At 48.2% G+C, this 17322-nt stretch overlaps 2 protein-coding genes across 3 annotated transcripts; one reads left to right on the forward strand and one right to left on the reverse strand.

Annotated features, from left to right (window-relative positions):
* Nucleotides 1-5311: 5311 nt before the first annotated feature.
* LOC120894522 lies at nt 5312-15617 on the forward strand. 2 transcript variants are annotated; one of them, XM_040297164.1, is made up of 4 exons: nt 5312-5559; nt 6799-6877; nt 14071-14691; nt 14760-15617. In XM_040297164.1, exons 2-4 carry the CDS (start codon nt 6873-6875, stop codon nt 15112-15114), a joined length of 981 nt encoding a protein of 326 aa, XP_040153098.1. In that variant the 5' UTR covers nt 5312-5559; nt 6799-6872; the 3' UTR covers nt 15115-15617. The 2 variants fall into 2 exon arrangements, with proteins under 2 accessions (XP_040153098.1, XP_040153099.1); XM_040297165.1 differs by lacking the exon at nt 5312-5559 and adding an exon at nt 6366-6523.
* LOC120894529 (probable protein BRICK1-B) lies at nt 15566-16547 on the reverse strand. Its single transcript, XM_040297175.1, has 2 exons — nt 16329-16547; nt 15566-16233 (listed from the first exon to the last, which is right to left on the reverse strand). The coding sequence occupies exons 1-2, from the start codon at nt 16444-16446 to the stop codon at nt 16124-16126; spliced, it is 228 nt and encodes a 75-aa protein (XP_040153109.1). The 5' UTR covers nt 16447-16547; the 3' UTR covers nt 15566-16123.
* Between the last annotated feature and the right edge of the window lie 775 nt (nt 16548-17322).

A 17322-nucleotide genomic window follows, 5' to 3' on the forward strand; every position in this document is an offset into this window, starting at 1 on the left:
TCTATTACGTAAAACCGACAAACGACAAATCGCTCCAAATGGCAATATGCGGCAAGGTGCCTCAACACACACACACACACCACACTCTCTCATATGTATTTTTTATTGAAAAAATGATCACTTTTTCGATCGAACCACTCGAAATCACTCCAGATCAATGCGAGTGCAAGATGAACTGATTTTTTTTTGTTCGTTGCGTTTCGTTTTATCTCATATAACGAAAGTGAAAGATCCTCTTCCAAACACGCCCACACGGACACACGCAACAGGGGGTTTTTAGCGATAAAACTGCTCCAGATGATAAACAAAAAAAAAAACAGAAACTATACCAATGGTAATGATGCAAACCGACTCCACACGAAAGACTTCAATGCGGCATCGACGCGTAAGCGACGAACCTCTACTCCATTAGCGTTTGGCGTCGTCATTTACACACACACGGGGGGGGGGGGGAGGAGGAGCGATAAGTGACCGAATGGCCCCGCAGAGTGCGTACAACGCACTGGTCGCCGATGCAATTGACACCGATGCGTTATCTACGTTAGGGTACAGGACCTCACCACCACCCGCCCGCTCCATGGCACGCATCGCATCGGTGACCGAAACGATCTGGTGCATCGTCCTCCATTCATCTGCAGCCCGGTGGTACGTGTATAAGCTAAGCCAGCACCCGATTGCATCATTGGCATTTCACTGCAAACTGCTTTGCGCGGGAGGGAGAGAGAGCAAAGGCAAAAAAAACCATCAGATCGGCTAATTAAACTGGCTTCTTTCGTATCGTAAAAAAGCCCCGCTGTCATTCAAAAGGGCCCGCAAGATGCTTTTGATTCGTTATCGAAGAGTAATCGAGATCGTGGTTTTATCTGCTTTTCATCTGTTTAAAAACACGATCGTTGACACGATGCGATGATGCTGGCCTATTGCTGGTAGTATTGATGGGTTCGATCGACACTGCGGATCGATGCTGATCTTTTCCACCTTTCTGTACTGCGACATTCCATCGAAACGGTACACACATAGCATTGACCGAAAACGGTACGCTGAGTGCTGCGAGATCGTTTGCTAATGAGATAATTAAATCCACACTAAAGCACAGCACGGTGAATCACACGTCAAGGGAGTGCACTGCTTTCGCAAATGCATAAATGGTCACCTTTATGTTTTAATTAAAGCCATACACAAATTCTTTGCTTTGCATGCTTTAATTTAATATGTTTTTAATTTATCTTTACGCCGATCAAGATCTCTCTCCCCCTCGAATGAATGAAATCCCTTCGTACGCAAATTGTTCATTTCCCGTTTGGAAAACTGTTCGGAGATTTAGAGTGAACGAAGTGCGAACGAACGCCATGTAATGAGTACCTCCAAGCATGCCCATTATCATAATACGGCTTTTGGCGTGGAAGGCAGACTATGCGGACAGACACACTATTAAAAGGAGCCCATTTCAGGGAGCGGCCGACAAGAAGGCAAATTAGCAAAGCAAAGACTGTTTCTCCCAAGATCGAACGAGATAAAATTTGTACGCTCGAGCGGCTGGAAACGATCCCCACGCCGGTCGTCGTACGTTGCCACGGTTTTCCTTGGTACGACGATGGTGAAGTGAGCAATTTCCCAGCCCATTTGCTTTCGGCTCGGATAGGGGGAGCAAAACGAGGGAAGCGAAAACGGAAGCGAATCAGTTTGAAGCTTTTCACTTTTTCAACCACCCATCATCAAACGGGGCTGCTGTTTTGAGTTTCAATTTAATATAGGTGAAAATGGTGCATGTCATTCACACTTGCTTTGCGTGGCCCCCGTGAAAGAAGGAGGGGAAGTAACAAGACATAACAGCTGGCAGCACTTCGCTCCATCACATTTCAATTGAAAATTGACACATGAGGGACGCGTGGGAAGGAGGAAATTTTGCTCACACTTAATCTTCTCGCGTAATCCGTATCGCGTATGCGCACGACGGGGGGAGAGCACGACCGCAGCAAGTGCAGATTTTAATTTCGCGCATACGCGCATACGGGCATCCCAAAAGAGGAAGGTAATTTGATTACATTTCGAGCGTTGCTCAATCAACATCGAAACACGGGGGCACGGTCGGTTTCGCATATGTTTGGCGCTTTTTTGCCTTGTTTTGGCGTACATCCACACCCGCGTCGATTATTAATCATCCGCGTCTCGTGCCTTTTTTTGCAGCTCTCCAATCGCATCGATCGCAACCATAGCCCGGGTGACCCGCGTGCCTCTTCTTTGCGGATGAGATGTTGCTCTTGTTTTGCTGTCGATCCGAAGGATCACCGGCGGGACACAACCGAGCAGAACAATGGCAGCGAGGGAGCGAAGCGAAATCCATCTGTATATAATTTTGCATCCCATAACGTACAACAACAACGGAGCAGAGAAATGGAGGAGCTGCTGTGTTGTGTGTGTGGGTTGGCCTCAGAGTACGCGCGCGCACGCCTGAGCTTGCCTGTCTGACTCGATGCCGCTGACATAATGGGAAATTGGAGTGTGGTTGCGTAATGGTCAAAAAAGAAAAATTATGAACCATCATAAACAAAAAAAATGTTCCCCATACACCGTACAGTCGCTCAGGAAACTCAGTTTTGTTTCTTTCCGAGGTAGATTTCGATATTAATTTTACAAAGCTTCATTCCTTGTTGCTTGTTGCTTGATCGCTCATTGAAATCACCATTGAATTCCTCATTTTACTATTTATACAGTTGATCTTGATATGATGTAATGACAGTAGCGACAAATTTCAGGGACAACTGTTTGATTGATCGATTTCAAGATTTATCTAAATGCAAGAGCAAGAGACTCAAACGCCCCATCGCATGTGTTTCTAACCTCCCCTTTGTTTTATCACTTTCACTCTCAATCCCTTTAATGCACTAACCTGCCTCGATCGACGATGATCCTGTTTGCGTATAATGCAGCTGCATCCACCATGCATAGCTTGAACCAATTATTGAACCAATGACTTTAGCGCAAGCGACGAACCCTTCGTGCAGCGGTAGTTGAAGTGGAGTAAAAGAGACACCAAAAGCAGTGCAAAATGGGACTGAAGAAGAGGGCTGTGGGGCAGTTTGCAGTGCAGTGGGGGGTGAATAAAGGGGAGCAAACTGCTTGCAAAGCTTGCAAAGCATGCAAATTGTGTTTAACGATCGCTTTGAAAGCAAACACATACACACATGCCGATGAATGCGATACCTTTTCTTCCCGTGGCCACGCGAGATCAGAGTAGGCGGTGACGGGCTAGCCTACTGCTTTACGCCGATCAAGGTGTGCAGTGCTGTTACATCCGGTTCAGGGAAAATCGGGGAAAGGAAGTGTATGTGTGTGTGTGTGTGATCTTCGATCGCGCTTAGAGTGCTTTTTTTGCATCACGGAATATTATGACGGAAAACATTTGTGCCTTGACCACTTACGAAGGTCGCATTCAGGCGCGCGCGCACGCTATTGAGAATTGGACACGGTAGGCCGAGGTCATTGCGCAGACCAATTTTCCTACCTCGTGATCGTGATGCCCTTTTCAACCCAACAGGTGGGAGGAAAAATGGAGCATCAACCTTCAACGGTTTTCACTTTCATGCTGCTTTGATGGAAGGCAAGGGACGCGACGCGGGACAAGCATATCAAATCCATCAAATGCCGGACATATCACCTGTCGAAGGGCAATTGGAATTGTTTGCTGCTCCAAAAGTGGGGCTGTTCGGTCATTACACGGGGTATGGGGAAATTCGCCTGAAATGATCAACATACCAGTAAGAGCTTTATGGTGTTATACACACGCACATACACACATACGCTTTAATTAGCATCGGGGCATTCGGGGCAAACATATTGGCATGCATCTATGATTACAAGTGCAGTGTGTGATGATTGCTATTTTGCACATTGTGCTCCACGCGATCATGTAACTCGGAAATCGAATGCATCGCACAACAGTTATCAGCGAATCCTGGCTTGCGTCAAACACTGCCCCACACACACGCAGTTCCAATCCTGCGCGCCTACGATTTCGTCCGATCGCTCGAAAAAAACCGATCAAGCTTGAAGAAAGCATTTGTTTATTATGCCTCTTCTCGGCGCAGCAGTCCTTCTGCTTCAAGAGGAAAGAAAAGCAAAACAAACACGCACGCACCGAAAATAGCTCTCGCTGCCAAGTGCACTCTCGTGTGTGATCGCGCGTATGAAAAGCGAAAACCACGCAGCGCACTGTAAGCAAACAAGCAATATTAAGGGAGGAGCAGGAGGAGCGAGGAGGAGGAGAAAAAACATTCCGAAAAACAAACGAAGCTGGAGCAATTTCATAGAGTGCAGCTGAAAAACCAAAATAAAAAAAACGGCATCCAACCACCGAGGAGTTAGTAGTAGCTGCTTTCGTTCCGTTTATTAAGCTTTTCTTTACGGCAATTCAATCCTATCCCCCTTTGTGCTCCTAAACACACACGCGCGACGGCGCATGGGCTTCTTTCCCGCGAACGCGCTTTTCGCGATCACTTTCCATCGATGCTCACCCCCCCCCCCCCCCCCCCCCTCTGGGACGCATTTTATCGGCTTTCCCTATAAGTTTATGGTATGAAGAAAAGGGTTTAGGGAGGGGCTTTCATGCTCGATCTTTAGTAGCCCTCTTTTTTTCGTGCCTAAAATCAGGCAAGCTTTGGATGCCGCACAATGGTGGAACGGGAATGGGTTTGGCTCGAGCCATTAATTAATGAAAGATAAAGAAGAGTGAAAACGGAAACTAAAGGCAATATCATAATCGCAATCGCTAAATCATGCGACGGAAAAAGGGTGATGGCGCTGGATGGATTTATTTAATTATGAAAATGAATAACAAATTAAACAGTTTCTTTTTATTACTACAACAAAACGAACATAGACGGACACGCACATTCAACAGAGCAGCTTTTAAAAATGATACATTTTAAATGTTACAGTTGAATGATCGTTTAAACTGCCCGTCAACGTCAAACATCCTTCGATCAACCCGAAATGCATGAAATAATCAACAGTAAGCATTTTCCAGCATTTTTATCATTTTCTCTATTAGCATCACGAGTGCAACACGTTTTGTTTCTTTATCTTTAACAACGGCATCGCTCTCTCACTCTCTCTCTCTCTCCTGCACACTGTTTCCCTTTCTCACTCACACGCAATGATCGTACGACGGGGGACGGGGCATGGGTAGAAACGTGCAGCGCATTGGACGCTGCAAATTGCAACCCCCGAACAACCACGTCGTACGTTCGTCGTTTCGTCGTCGTCAGTTGAAGTCAGCTCGGGTTGGAACTGTTTTTGAGCCAGCTTTATTTTTCGGTAGTGGGGTACGGCTCTCAATGGGAGGCCACAGCCCGCGCAAATGGTGTGCATCGGGGAGGCGGTAAAGCAACAGGGGTGAATGGGGCGTAAGCCATATAAAACATTAAATTCGTCCGCACCGGCAGAACACTCGTGCATGAGACGGCATCCATAAAGCAACAGAGGCAGCAGCAGCAGCAGCAGAAACAGCAGACGACGAACCCTTCAGAGTTGGAGTAAAGAAGTGTTTTCAAAGAAAAGGTGTTTATTTTTTTAAGAATATTATGTGCAAAGTGTAATGGTTTAAGGACACACAAAACGAAAGTGAGAACGGGGCAGGAAAAGCAGATCCTCAAGTGTGCGAAGCTCTCTGTAGCAAAGTGACAGACACCCGAAGTGCAATGAACAATATAACAGTGCTCGATCGAGTACACGTGTTTGAGTGTGTTACTTTTGCACACTGAAGTGAAAAGCTCGCATCCCCCAAGTCAACAACCCGCGAAAAGTACATCCTCCGCATCGGCACGGAGGTGGCTTCTCACCTTTGCGGCCTTTGATCTTGCTTTCATGTTTTCCTTCCGTCCACACTATTGCACCTCTTCATATGTAGATCATCACCTTGTTGGTGCAATGTATTGTGTATGTATGTGTGTATGTGTGTTTTCCCTTTTGCTCCTACTTGTCCGTTTGCATATTACGATTCAACGACTTTCCTTCGTTCGGACGCGATCGCGCGCGCGCTCGCGCACACTGTAATATGCGATTATAATCGGAAAGCATAACAATTAAGCGCACCGAAAGGAAAGTGAAGCAGCACCCGTTTTGCTCTCGCTTTTCTTCGATCGGTTGTCGGTTGGCTGTTGTACACGTTGTGCAGCAGCATAAATCTCTTACCCAGCTTACCACCCTTCTCCTAATCATACTCACCCCATACACACACGCGCGCGCGCCGTATGCATTCATCTTGTTGCGTTTGGAATCGCGAAATTTTTAGCTCCTACTTGTGAAGGAGATAGTCGTATTAGCTCTCTTCTTCTCCCTCTCGCTGCCTTTGTCTATTTCTTTCTGATCAGGCAAATGCACGATCGCGTAGAAAAAGTAGGGGAAAGTGGGAATCGAAGTGAGCGAAAAGTTTGGTTCCTTCGGAAGCAGGCAGCCGTCCGGTGGCTACAGTTTGCGGTGTGCCGTCGTGGACGTTGGATTGATTTGGATCGCCCCCAAAAATGTAACACAAAAAACGCGTCAAAATAAATATCGCACACAAAAGCATCAGCAGCAGGTTTTAGTGCATTGAAATTGTTGCATTGTTGTGGTTTTCAATAGAGAAAGACATTCCAAAATTCAAATTATTACAACCAAAAACACCTAAAACGCGTCAATTTCTATACAAATTAAATGAAAGCTCTTCTTTTGCTTGTGTTATGCTTAATATAAAGTGTGCTTTGTTTCAGTGAAAGTGATCGAGTTCCGTTTGTTTTCCTTTTCCCTTTTACTTCCCAGTGTTATCCGGTGTTGCTAGTGCCGACAGACCGTAAGCTCAGGTGTTCAAGGAAAGGAACCACACAAACTACAAAATGAGGTACGTGTGTAAACCGTTTTGCAAACATTTCATCCTCCCAAAACATGCCCACCCAGCACACAATTGCACATTCAGACAGAAAACGACCCGTTTTTAAATTAGCCCATGAAGCAACTAAGCTTTAACACTCGATCACGACCCCATTTCCCTTTTCCTACGGGCGCTGACCCATAGCCCGAGGGGTGACACGGTGGTGACACATCAGTTTCAAGCGATACTGCGCTCCCCCCCCCCTCCCGTCCGTCCGTCAGCTCTGGTGGTCCTTTTGGCGATCCTTTCATCATGTTCCCGACGCCTCACGCCTCCATTTCGACATGCATGGGCGGCCCGTTTGCATGGGGTCTCCACTGCTCCGCCAATCAAATAATGGCCCGTCTGTCCCATGTTTCCCCCCCCGGCGGGAACACTGCTGCTTCCAATATCATTAGCTACGAAATTTGTCGTGTCCGGGGTGTTCAACGTTGCTAATGTTGACGACATCATGTCACGCCCTCCGGCGAATCATGCCGGCAAAACAAGGGCATACAGCACGCGGCGACCGAAGGGGAGGGCTGGTTCCGATTTCCCAACCCGGTGGTAAACTTATTCCAAACGTGAGAGAGAACGATTATTTCCCTTTGCTAGCAGCAGCGGCAGCAGAGTTCGAAACACCATCTGGAACGATACTGTGCTGACAGCGATGTTAGGAGGAGATTAGCAGCATTATGTTGCAATTGGGCATGGTTCAGTGTGAAATAAAAGGCGAAACCGTGCCATACCGGCCTGTCTTAGGTCGATAGGATGACAGAGCCTGTCTGGTATCATGCGAGAGGCAACATTTCTCTATCGCACGGGTCGGCCTTTTGGTGTATTCTCCTTCAGGGACTTCCCCCAAAGCCGTTCGTATCATACTCCCTCGAGGCATTACTTTACATATAGCAACGAATGAATTGCTAAACACAAAGATAGGTCGGTCCGACTAAAGGTTGACTAAGCGTCCGTTTTGCGCAAGTCATTAGCAGATCCGGGCCGGGAGCAATGCTTAACAAGTTGGAAAAAATAGCAACTCAACAGACGCCAACTGCAGCATATTTAATGTGGCAAATGTTGGTATGCGAATAAGGTACGTTTGTACCTGTTCACCATATAAAGGTGACCTTTTCCAAATATAAATCTTGCTATCAGCGCAAAATAAAATTTATCCTTCTAATAAAATTTAATACCGCCCAGAAGCCATCCATCATGAACGCGCTCGAACGGAGCGGCGCAGAAGCAATCAAACCCATTCATTAAGCCCAAAACGATCGGACGAATCTCTCGCACGCACTTTACTGCTGCCTGCAGGGCATCATTGCATCACCATCACCGCCGAGATACCCCCCCGTCGGGGACACTTCGCATTACACCCGTTTTACAAAAACAAGTTAAAAATGAGGGTAAAGAAAGGCAAAAAAACTATACCCCACACTACTGACCGACTGACCCAACCCGACCCGACCCGTTCTTTGCCAGAACGCATCTCTCACACAGACCGGGACTGGAAAGAGGTTAACATCGTACGTGCGCGTGCGTGCATTGCACCGAAAATGGATTGCAAAAGGGGCACACGAATGCACCAAGATCTGGTGTGTACACTTATCTAATACCTGTCACACTGGAACCGGACCGGGACCTGCGGCCGCCACCGGTCCCCAGCATTCCCCGGGAAACAAAACTCGTTGTCGTCGATCCAGGAATGGCTTGTGTTTGCTGTTCGGGCTACGAGTAGATTTTTCGCTTTTACTTTCTTCGTACACGATCGCTTTCTATCGAGAGTAAAGGGGCAGGAGGAGGAGGAAAAAACATGATCCCCTCGCCTACATATCCCTTCCCCTTTCGGCGATCATTTTGCGTAGTCATCGGTTCTTTTCACCGCAACCGGGGAGGTTGCAAACGGGCGGCGAGTAAAAAAGGCGGCAAGATGATCATTATTTATTATTAACATTTATGTTGCGTTTTTTGCTCTCGTTCTCTCTCTCCCTCTCTCTCTCTCTCTCTCTCTCTCTCTCTTGCTTTCATTTTGATGCTGGTTCAATACATTTCTCACTCGGGATGGTATATATGGTGCGGTTTTTGCTTTGCTTTTCTGCAAAACATACACGAGATCACGAGAGGACCTGCCATGCTCGCTAAAGGGTCGGCGGAACACGCTTTAGCGCCCGATCCTTTCCCCCCGCACACCCCCCCGTTTCTCACTGTCCCATAAATAACGCGATCGAACGACTCGTCTCTTTCGGTGGTTTACGTAACCCGAGCGACCGTGTACGACGGTTCCTTCCAGACGAAAGACTTCAATGCAAGACAGCAGCAGACGACGAACCGAGACGAAGAAAAGACAATTTTATTCGGAGTACAACAAAAAAAAACACACAAACCCCGACAGAAAAGATGGAAAATCCGAATCAGGCTGACCGGTCTTTTCACTGCGGTAGAGGCCTTAATGTCCACTGCTTCAGAAACCTGTGCGGTGGCACTTACCCACAGAGCAACTGCAGACTGTACGTGTGTGACGGTTGAATTGAAGAAGTAACGATTTCGCAACCACTTTTGGAGAAATATCAGCAGCCCTGCTGCTGCTACTTCTGACCAGTGTGTGAGGTGTAATTCCCACGACCTCCCCACATCACGCGAAACCACATCGCAAACGCATCTCAATTCCAATTTATCACCATGAGCCTCCATGGAAGCAGCTCCCCAGCTCGATGCTTGCTAAATGAGCTGTGAGGATAAAAGCCAGAGAGCTCCAGCAGCAGCAGCCGCAGCACACGGCAAATTGTTGATAAATGATCGTGTACCGCATGACGCCACGGACGAGCGCAAAAGGTCGAGTGTGGAAGCTGGCCAGCAATTGGTAAAGATCACGCCGCTACCAATACCGGCCGGCCGTGTGACGTGATGAGAGTAGCATTCCCGGACCATCCCGGGCCCCCAGTGATTAATGAACGCGAACGCGGGTTGCGCGGAGGGCAAATGAAATCGTTATGCACGGGGAGAATGTCATAAGATGGTCGTCCAGAACATCCCGCTTGAAGCCGTGCGGCGTCAGAGAGAAAGAGGAAATGTTAGATAACATCCCCAGCCCGGGCCCTTGAGGAGGAGACGGCGTCCTTGGACGTTTCTAAATCGATTAGTCAAAATCGAGAGCTTGACGAAATCGTAACCGCAAATGACGATACATTCATTTAATTCTGCCTACGAACGAAATGGCGTATCCCACACCTGGTGACCATGAAGGTAGTAGCGCAGACGACGACGACGATCAATCTCCAACCAGTGAGGCAGTGGCAGAATCTTCAAAAAGGCAAATGACTGATGCAAATGACGTGTGGCACACGCTTCGCTTTTCTCCTACGTGCGCACTAAGATGCCTTTCCCGCCTTTGGAAGCCTTTGGCTGGCATGCGCATTGCGCAAAACCGTTTAGTCACGTTAATTACTACCATTGCGGCGCGGTTTCGCACTTCGTTGCTAGAAACCGGCATTAGCATTTCGGCGGGGGAATTCGATTGCATCGGAAACGGTTTGCGCGATGCGTCTTGCAGCTGCTGCTGCTACTAGAAACTGTTCGTTAAGTGCGCCCTTTTGTAGGGCACATCTGCTTGGAGCAGTTCGAGTTGGCAAAACAGATAAATCAAGCTGTGTCCAACCGATTCCGAAACCGACCGAATGCGCAATTGAATTTCGAAAGAGAAAATGCCTTTCTTTGTAAACGCTAATCCCTTCTTCCCCTCCCCCTAAACGCAGTCTTAGAAACTGACCACTGAAAGCTGAGCGAAAGTCCAAAACGGTAGGAAAAATGACATGCGAAGAAACAACACAACAATATGATTGTGGTCATAAAAACATCACTGTACAGCCTGGGGTCTGTTGGGCCTGTGCAATGTTGCAATCCAGTGCGCGATGCATTCCCGCTGCAACCGAAAACTGCCATTTCATTTATGGCTCTCCCCGTGGCAGCTCGAACAAAACTACCGGAACTAGCGGGCAGCAGTAAAAGGCCATAAAATCCAAGCCTCAAAGTGTCATAATGAGGCGGAAAACATTCGTCATCCGGCGGTTTTCATTTCTCCGCTGCCTTACTTTGTACTGCCATTCATTCGCCGATCTTTGCGTGTGCTGTTGTGCTTTTGCTCCATTGCATTGCTGCGGTTGAGAGATTTTGCAGATTCGTGTTCACTGTACGACGGTGCAACACTTCTCACGCTCCCTCCCTACTCAGCGGAAGTGATCATTTTTCCACAGAGGTAACATATTTTTTCTATTAATTTTACCCTTTTCTCCCGTTCAGCATGATCGGTGACGATGATTTAGACTCCATTTTTGGAACAAACAGTCGAAAACGGTCGGCGGGAAACGAAAGAATAAAGCAATTGCATAAGCGAGCCACATCCGTGGTGCGCCAGTGGAGACAGTGGTGCCACCGGAAGAAATTATGACACAGGATCTGTTTTGTACGACACACACACACACACACGTTACCAAAACCTCCAAATTGTTGCGATGAAAAGCAACGAAATAACAAGCACCTTTGAGAGTGAAAGCTTTCGGTTGTTAGATTTGATCGCAATTTACCTTCCATCGTTTGTGCGACAATGGACGGTGGAATTGGACCAATTCAATCAACCAAAACTCAAAGTAAAATCTTTCTCCGTTCAGGGGTTTTCCCACCAGGTTCAGTGTACCTATTATTTGCTGCCAGCTGGATTTGGGAAAGTAATAAATACAAACAAACCGCTACGCAGTGGAAAACACATGTTTGTGGAAATAATAAAATTTTCCAAAGCATAGCTTTGATTTTCTCCCCAGCAGTGCAGCGGAAACAATGCCACCGCGCACACACACACACTCTATACTCACATGGAATGCATCATTATTGCACCCAAATGGCCTTGGGAGTACACCCAGTGCGCGCAAACGACTGAGGAGGGAATGCCCTCACGAGCCAATTATTGTTGTTTCCATCCTCATCTCCCCCCCCCGAGTGTGCCTTCGAGCCGGCCAATACTACTTCTGCAACGGATGGGTGGAGATGCGTTTTAAAGGGCTACCACCCCATTTGTCCCAGTTGATTGCCACCGGAGATACACTCAAGATCTCGGCGCAGTCGATTGTGCCTGTTGTACACCTGGAAATGTGCCTCCAACAAGATCTCATAGTGTGCAGTGTGCAGTGGTTCGATCGACTGACCGAGAACCTCGCGTAAAGATTGACCTCGTTTCATTGCCCATACGAACCATCTCGTTAGGAGATTGATCGCGCAATGTTTGCGCGCACGCACACGCTCGGCACAATCACTGCGCGGCACAACACTGCGGGAGAATTCTTCGGACATGATGCAACGCCGAGTGACATCTTCCCTCATGTGTGTGTGCTTTTGGTGTATTTGCACCGAGCCTGGGGTGATCCAAATTACCTTCTGCTTGGACAGCGGAGCACAGGCACGACACCCTGTGGCGTGAGAGAGCCACCTTGGGTTGCCGAAATCAACCGCCAGGCATCAGCTGTTGTGGCTTGGGTGATGAAACGAAATCGAAACGATTAAGTACGGGAAAATATTGCAACTTCACACTGTGCTGTGCTGAATGCTGTTTAGTTCATCTGGGAGACCCCGGTGGTATTGCACAAAAGCGGTCGCACCAGAAAGCAACAGCAATTCACACATGGTGGCGATGGTGGACATGTTGGATGCTGTCTCTTTATGATGGCTTTATGGCGATGTGAATTTTCACGCGGGAAGTGAACGTTAATCTACTTTTAATAAGAAGGAAACCTACCCCCAAATGTGTATGTGTGCCCCATCTTTGCAATCCGAGCCGGTGGAGCGAGGACAACTTTACCACTTTGCAGGCTGGCTGGCTGCAACAATAAAAGTCACGAAACACGATCGATTACTTGGATCGTATCGGCATAACCTCATCTCTCGGCGCTGCTGCACCACTAATCCTTGAAGTGACAGGTTACACATCATTCCTCAGTAGGCCGCCCCGCTCAGACCGTGGCTGTCATGGAAATACGCCTCACTTTCCTTGCCATCTATCGGGCCTTTAATCGATGATATAATAAAACAACTCGATTCTCATAACGGTTTGTCATCGTTTGTCAGCACGCTACCTGCACCACGCTGGATAGATCCTGTGGATTGTGTCCACTCTGCTACCTGAATGCTGATGTCTACCGTGCGCTTGGGTAATCGACACCGTTCCGGCATGCCGGCAGATCAGTTTGTTACTCTCGCTCCGGCTCTGGCTGGATACGCGTTTCGTCTCTGAAGGGCAAATGACACCTCGTCTAGGTGGTCGTCCCCAACAGGGAGTGAAGGTGGAGGAAGAGGCACTGGTTGCGTAAGCGTCTCTCGCCCCACACGCACCCACACGGTCGTTGCGATCGTTGGGAATCGGACAATCACCAGCGGCGATCTGGCCACACAAACCGCGCGCTCGTGTTGTTGGATGGATGCCATTTAGCGAGACAATCCTTCCCTTCCTCCCAAGTACATGATCTCATTTCCTCCTCCACCGAGACACACTCGCTCGTCAACAAGGCCCAAAGACAATCGATCAGCGATCGTTTGTGTGCAAAGTGTGTAAAAGGTGTAGAAAATTGCACCGCACATGCAGATGAGGATCGCAAATCGACGCGTTTGTGCTACGATCAAGTGATCGGTGGGAACAAACCCCCCCGTTGTTGTTGGTGGTGAAGAAGAAAAAGCTCTTAGTGGTTCTCAGCTTTCGGCGCGCACCGGTAAAGGTTATGACCCTCATCGTCGTGGGTGCATGAATCACACACACACACACACATGTGGCCTGAGCGAAAACGTCTTTTAAACGGGCGAAAGTTCACCAAAAGACTATGTTCCATCGCTCACTCCTCCCCCTTCGCTTCGCTTCTCATCGCTTTCGAGATGCATTTATGATGATGATGCGTGTGACTTTCGGGGCTGTGCAGTTTGCCAATTTTCCGCCACCTAATTGGCCATTGTCATTATGGGGGATGGGAGCGCGTACGTGGGCTCAATGTCGGAGGAAACTTTCTTTCGCCACTTCCAACTTCCTGCTCCCCTTAATCATGCGTCGAAGCGGCTCATCAGCTCAACGCAACTCCCTGCAATCAAACGTATCGCCGACACACTGATTGAAGTTGCTCATTTGGCGTTTCTTCCGTCTTCTCCTCCGACAGATTAACGCTTCAGCTTTGCTGCGGAATACTGCTGCTGTGTGTAGTATCTGGCCAGCAGTACAAGCAGCAAGCGGGTTCGCCTGCCTCCTCCGCATCGTCCGCCGCCAGCAGCTCGTCCGATGCGGTCCCTGCCGCGGCAAACAATGTGGCGTACCGTGCCCGTCCCTACTCGAACCAGTACAGCAGCAGCTCGTCCGAGGAGGAAGAGGACGACCGACCGGTAGCATCGTACAACAGTGGCCGTCAGCAGCAGCAGGGTGCCACGCTGAAGAAGAGCTTCAAGAAGCCGTCCTACTCGAGCGAAGAGCTGGAGCAGGAAGAGGAACCCGACCGGCTGACGCTGCTGCTGGAAAAGTCGCAGTTCCAGTGTACGGGCCGCACGACCGGCTACTACGCGGACGAGAGCCTCGGCTGCGAGGTGTTCCACTACTGCCAGGAGAACCAGAAGCACTCGTGGATCTGCCCGGAGGGCTTCACCTTCCATCAGGTGCACCTGATCTGCATGCCACCGTCCGGGGACAACATCTGCGAGCAGTCGTCCAAGTATCACTTCGTCAACGATTACCTCTACAAGCCGATCAACATGGAGGAGCACATGACCAAGCCTAACGTTACACTAAGGTAAGTCGGCGAGACCACACTCTCCTCAGAAGACGTTGCGATACATCAGTTGCTATTCCGCTTTCCAGGTATTCGGAGCGTTACTATCCGGAGAACTTCTACGTTGACGAGCGTCACTACGACGAGGAGCGTGTCCTGCGCCAGCACGAGGAGCGCCACCAGCCCCAGCAGCCGATCAAGCAGACGTACCACCACCAGCCCCAGCAGCAGACGATCCGCAAGCAGCCGGTGTACGCTACGACGCCATCCTCCTATCGGTTGCCGTCCTCGCCGCAGCCCACCCACAGCGTGTACCGCTCGCCGGACGAGATTAACATCTCGCTGCAGCAGCGACGACCGGCCGCCCAGCCCGGCTCGTACATTCAGTCCACCACGCCCCGCTACGAGGACGAGTCCGAGTACGATAGCTACGAGCGGAAGTAAGTGCTGCCAGCACTACCGGCGCCAGTGTGCAAAAACAGAGAAGGGGAAAAGGGGGTCAGCCCCTTCGTAGTGGCCAGTTGAACGTCACTGCCATGCATGGAACGGGAAGGAATCGCGTTGGAAAATGAAGGAAATCGTAGCGCGCCTCTTTTCTTGATCGTTTGCGCGTGTGTTTGAGCGGGTTAGGTGTTAAGCTGTGTTTTTCGTTTTTAAACCATCTTTTATCGATTATCTTAAGATAAGCCAAGTCAAAGAGTGAAACCGCCCATTGCCAAGCCAGAGCGAGCGTGGAGGGGCAAGTTTCCAATGTCAGAGGGTTTTCAACGGCTTCCTCCTCTGTCCGTCATCCGTCATCTTTACCGTGTCGTCGTTGTAGGAGAACTTCCGTTTTCACCTCTTTTCCATCACGAGAACCTCGTGACGAGAGTGAGTGTTTGTGTTTTTCTTCGTATTAAGGTTGAAATAAAGTAAAATATTTATTTTTTTTTTTCATTTATCGAAAATATTTGAGCGTTTTCTTGCTAATTTCTCAACACAGATCTAATATAGAGGAAAATTCGTTTTTCTTTTCTGTTAGTTGGGACCACCCGACATACCCAAATAAGTTGGATGTGCGTTTTTTACTAATCAACCTAGAAAGAAACATATAAAGCCGTACGATACGTATAAATAAATCCTAATAAATGTTCGAATCTCACAGACCGATCCAGAACCGATCGAGTCGCGTCCAGAATGCATTCGTCCCCTATCACTCCGATGGCCCGTTCGTACCACCGTACCCACCGTCGTCATCCTTCACTTCGGGAGAGGAAAGTGCATTTGTCGCTATAGTGTCTCTCTGTGATGAAATCCTCACTCGTGAAGCTTTCTCCTGTGGCTCCTCGCTCACTCTTACCATCGCAGTGCAGTAGCATATGTATATTCCACGGATTCCGTTCCAGCAATCCGGAGCAAGAAAAAGTGGCTTGTGTCGCATGTTGTTCTAAGGCCGCACCCGGAGCGCTCACTACTATTGCAGCGTTTCGCCTTTCGTGACGCACGCCTCCAGATAGTCGATCCGTCGTTCCAGCGTAGTTAGCTTCTCGTTCAGCACCGCCAGCCGGGATCGGCAGGACATATCTACAACAACAAGGAGGATATTGTCACCATCAAGGCAAAACAAAAGTACGCGCCTCAGCCTCCTTCGGAAGGCACTGTTGTCGGCGGACACATACCGAAGGAGTTGAGGAAATCGGTGATACGTTTGATGCTGGCCGTTATCACTTCGATGTACTCTCGATTGGCCCAGTCCTGGTGTATCTGTTTCTGGATCGCTTCCCGATGGGCATCCATGTTCACTTTGCCGCTGCACAGTTCTATTAATTTAACTAATTTAGCGAAAAAAGGCTATCTGTTCACTTTGTTGTATTTACGATAGTGACGGTGGTATCGCGATTATTCGGGGCTCGAGCTGTCATTCTTGTTTACAGGGTTCGCAGTCCAATAAACAACTGTCCACTTGTTTAAAAAAATAGTCGTTTTGAAAAGACATCGTTGGTAGAAAACTTAAATAAAATCACATTCGGCGATGCAGCAATATCAAATGATTTTGATTTTGCCGCATGGCCACATGCGGCAGATTCGCAAGTGCTGTCGTTAACGTTTAAATCCTTACAAAAGCTTAACGTTTAAAACCATTAAATCCCATACAAAAGCTTGTGGCAAAATCGCAAGCGGCGAGGTTCTGACCGTTCCCATACACCATCTGACGAATGAGCAAGGTGGTGGAGGTGTCTATTCAAAACGACTATTGTTACAAACAAGGGGACAAGTGTTTATTGCATTAGAAACCCTGTATCCGTACCGGACACGAATAATCCGTGTTGCGCGATTGACAATGTGTCATTGACTACAGTAATGCAGAAGCAATTTGGTACCATTGCGTATTGCATTTAATTTCAATAGAAAATAAACAGAATGAATAAATTTTGAGGTAACTCTGCATTAAATCTCTTTGTAATGATATCTTTGGACAAAACGACAAAAAATCTGCAGCATGATGTCGCTGCACAACTTGTGCTATTTCAATTAGAATATTGTACCCCCATTATGTTCAATTTTGTAAATAATGTATGAAGAATGGATAAAAACATCACATAATTGTCGGATGTACAGTACATTTGATTGCATTTGTGTTCTTTGCCACGCTCAGTAATAGTCTTCATGTCT

The sequence above is a fragment of the Anopheles arabiensis genome, chromosome 2 (assembly GCF_016920715.1).
Source record: "Anopheles arabiensis isolate DONGOLA chromosome 2, AaraD3, whole genome shotgun sequence".
Classification (NCBI taxonomy): Eukaryota; Metazoa; Arthropoda; class Insecta; order Diptera; family Culicidae; genus Anopheles; species Anopheles arabiensis.

Bases quoted from the DNA above. Each gene is read 5' to 3' on its own strand.
- LOC120894522 (XM_040297164.1), top strand. The intron at 14,692-14,759 runs GTAAGTCGGCGA...TCCGCTTTCCAG, and splicing joins AAGCCTAACGTTACACTAAG to GTATTCGGAGCGTTACTATC.
- LOC120894529 (XM_040297175.1), bottom strand. From the start codon at position 16,446: ATGGATGCCCATCGGGAAGCGATCCAGAAACAGATACACCAGGACTGG. The intron at 16,234-16,328 runs GTATGTGTCCGC...TTGTTGTTGTAG, and splicing joins CGATTTCCTCAACTCCTTCG to ATATGTCCTGCCGATCCCGG.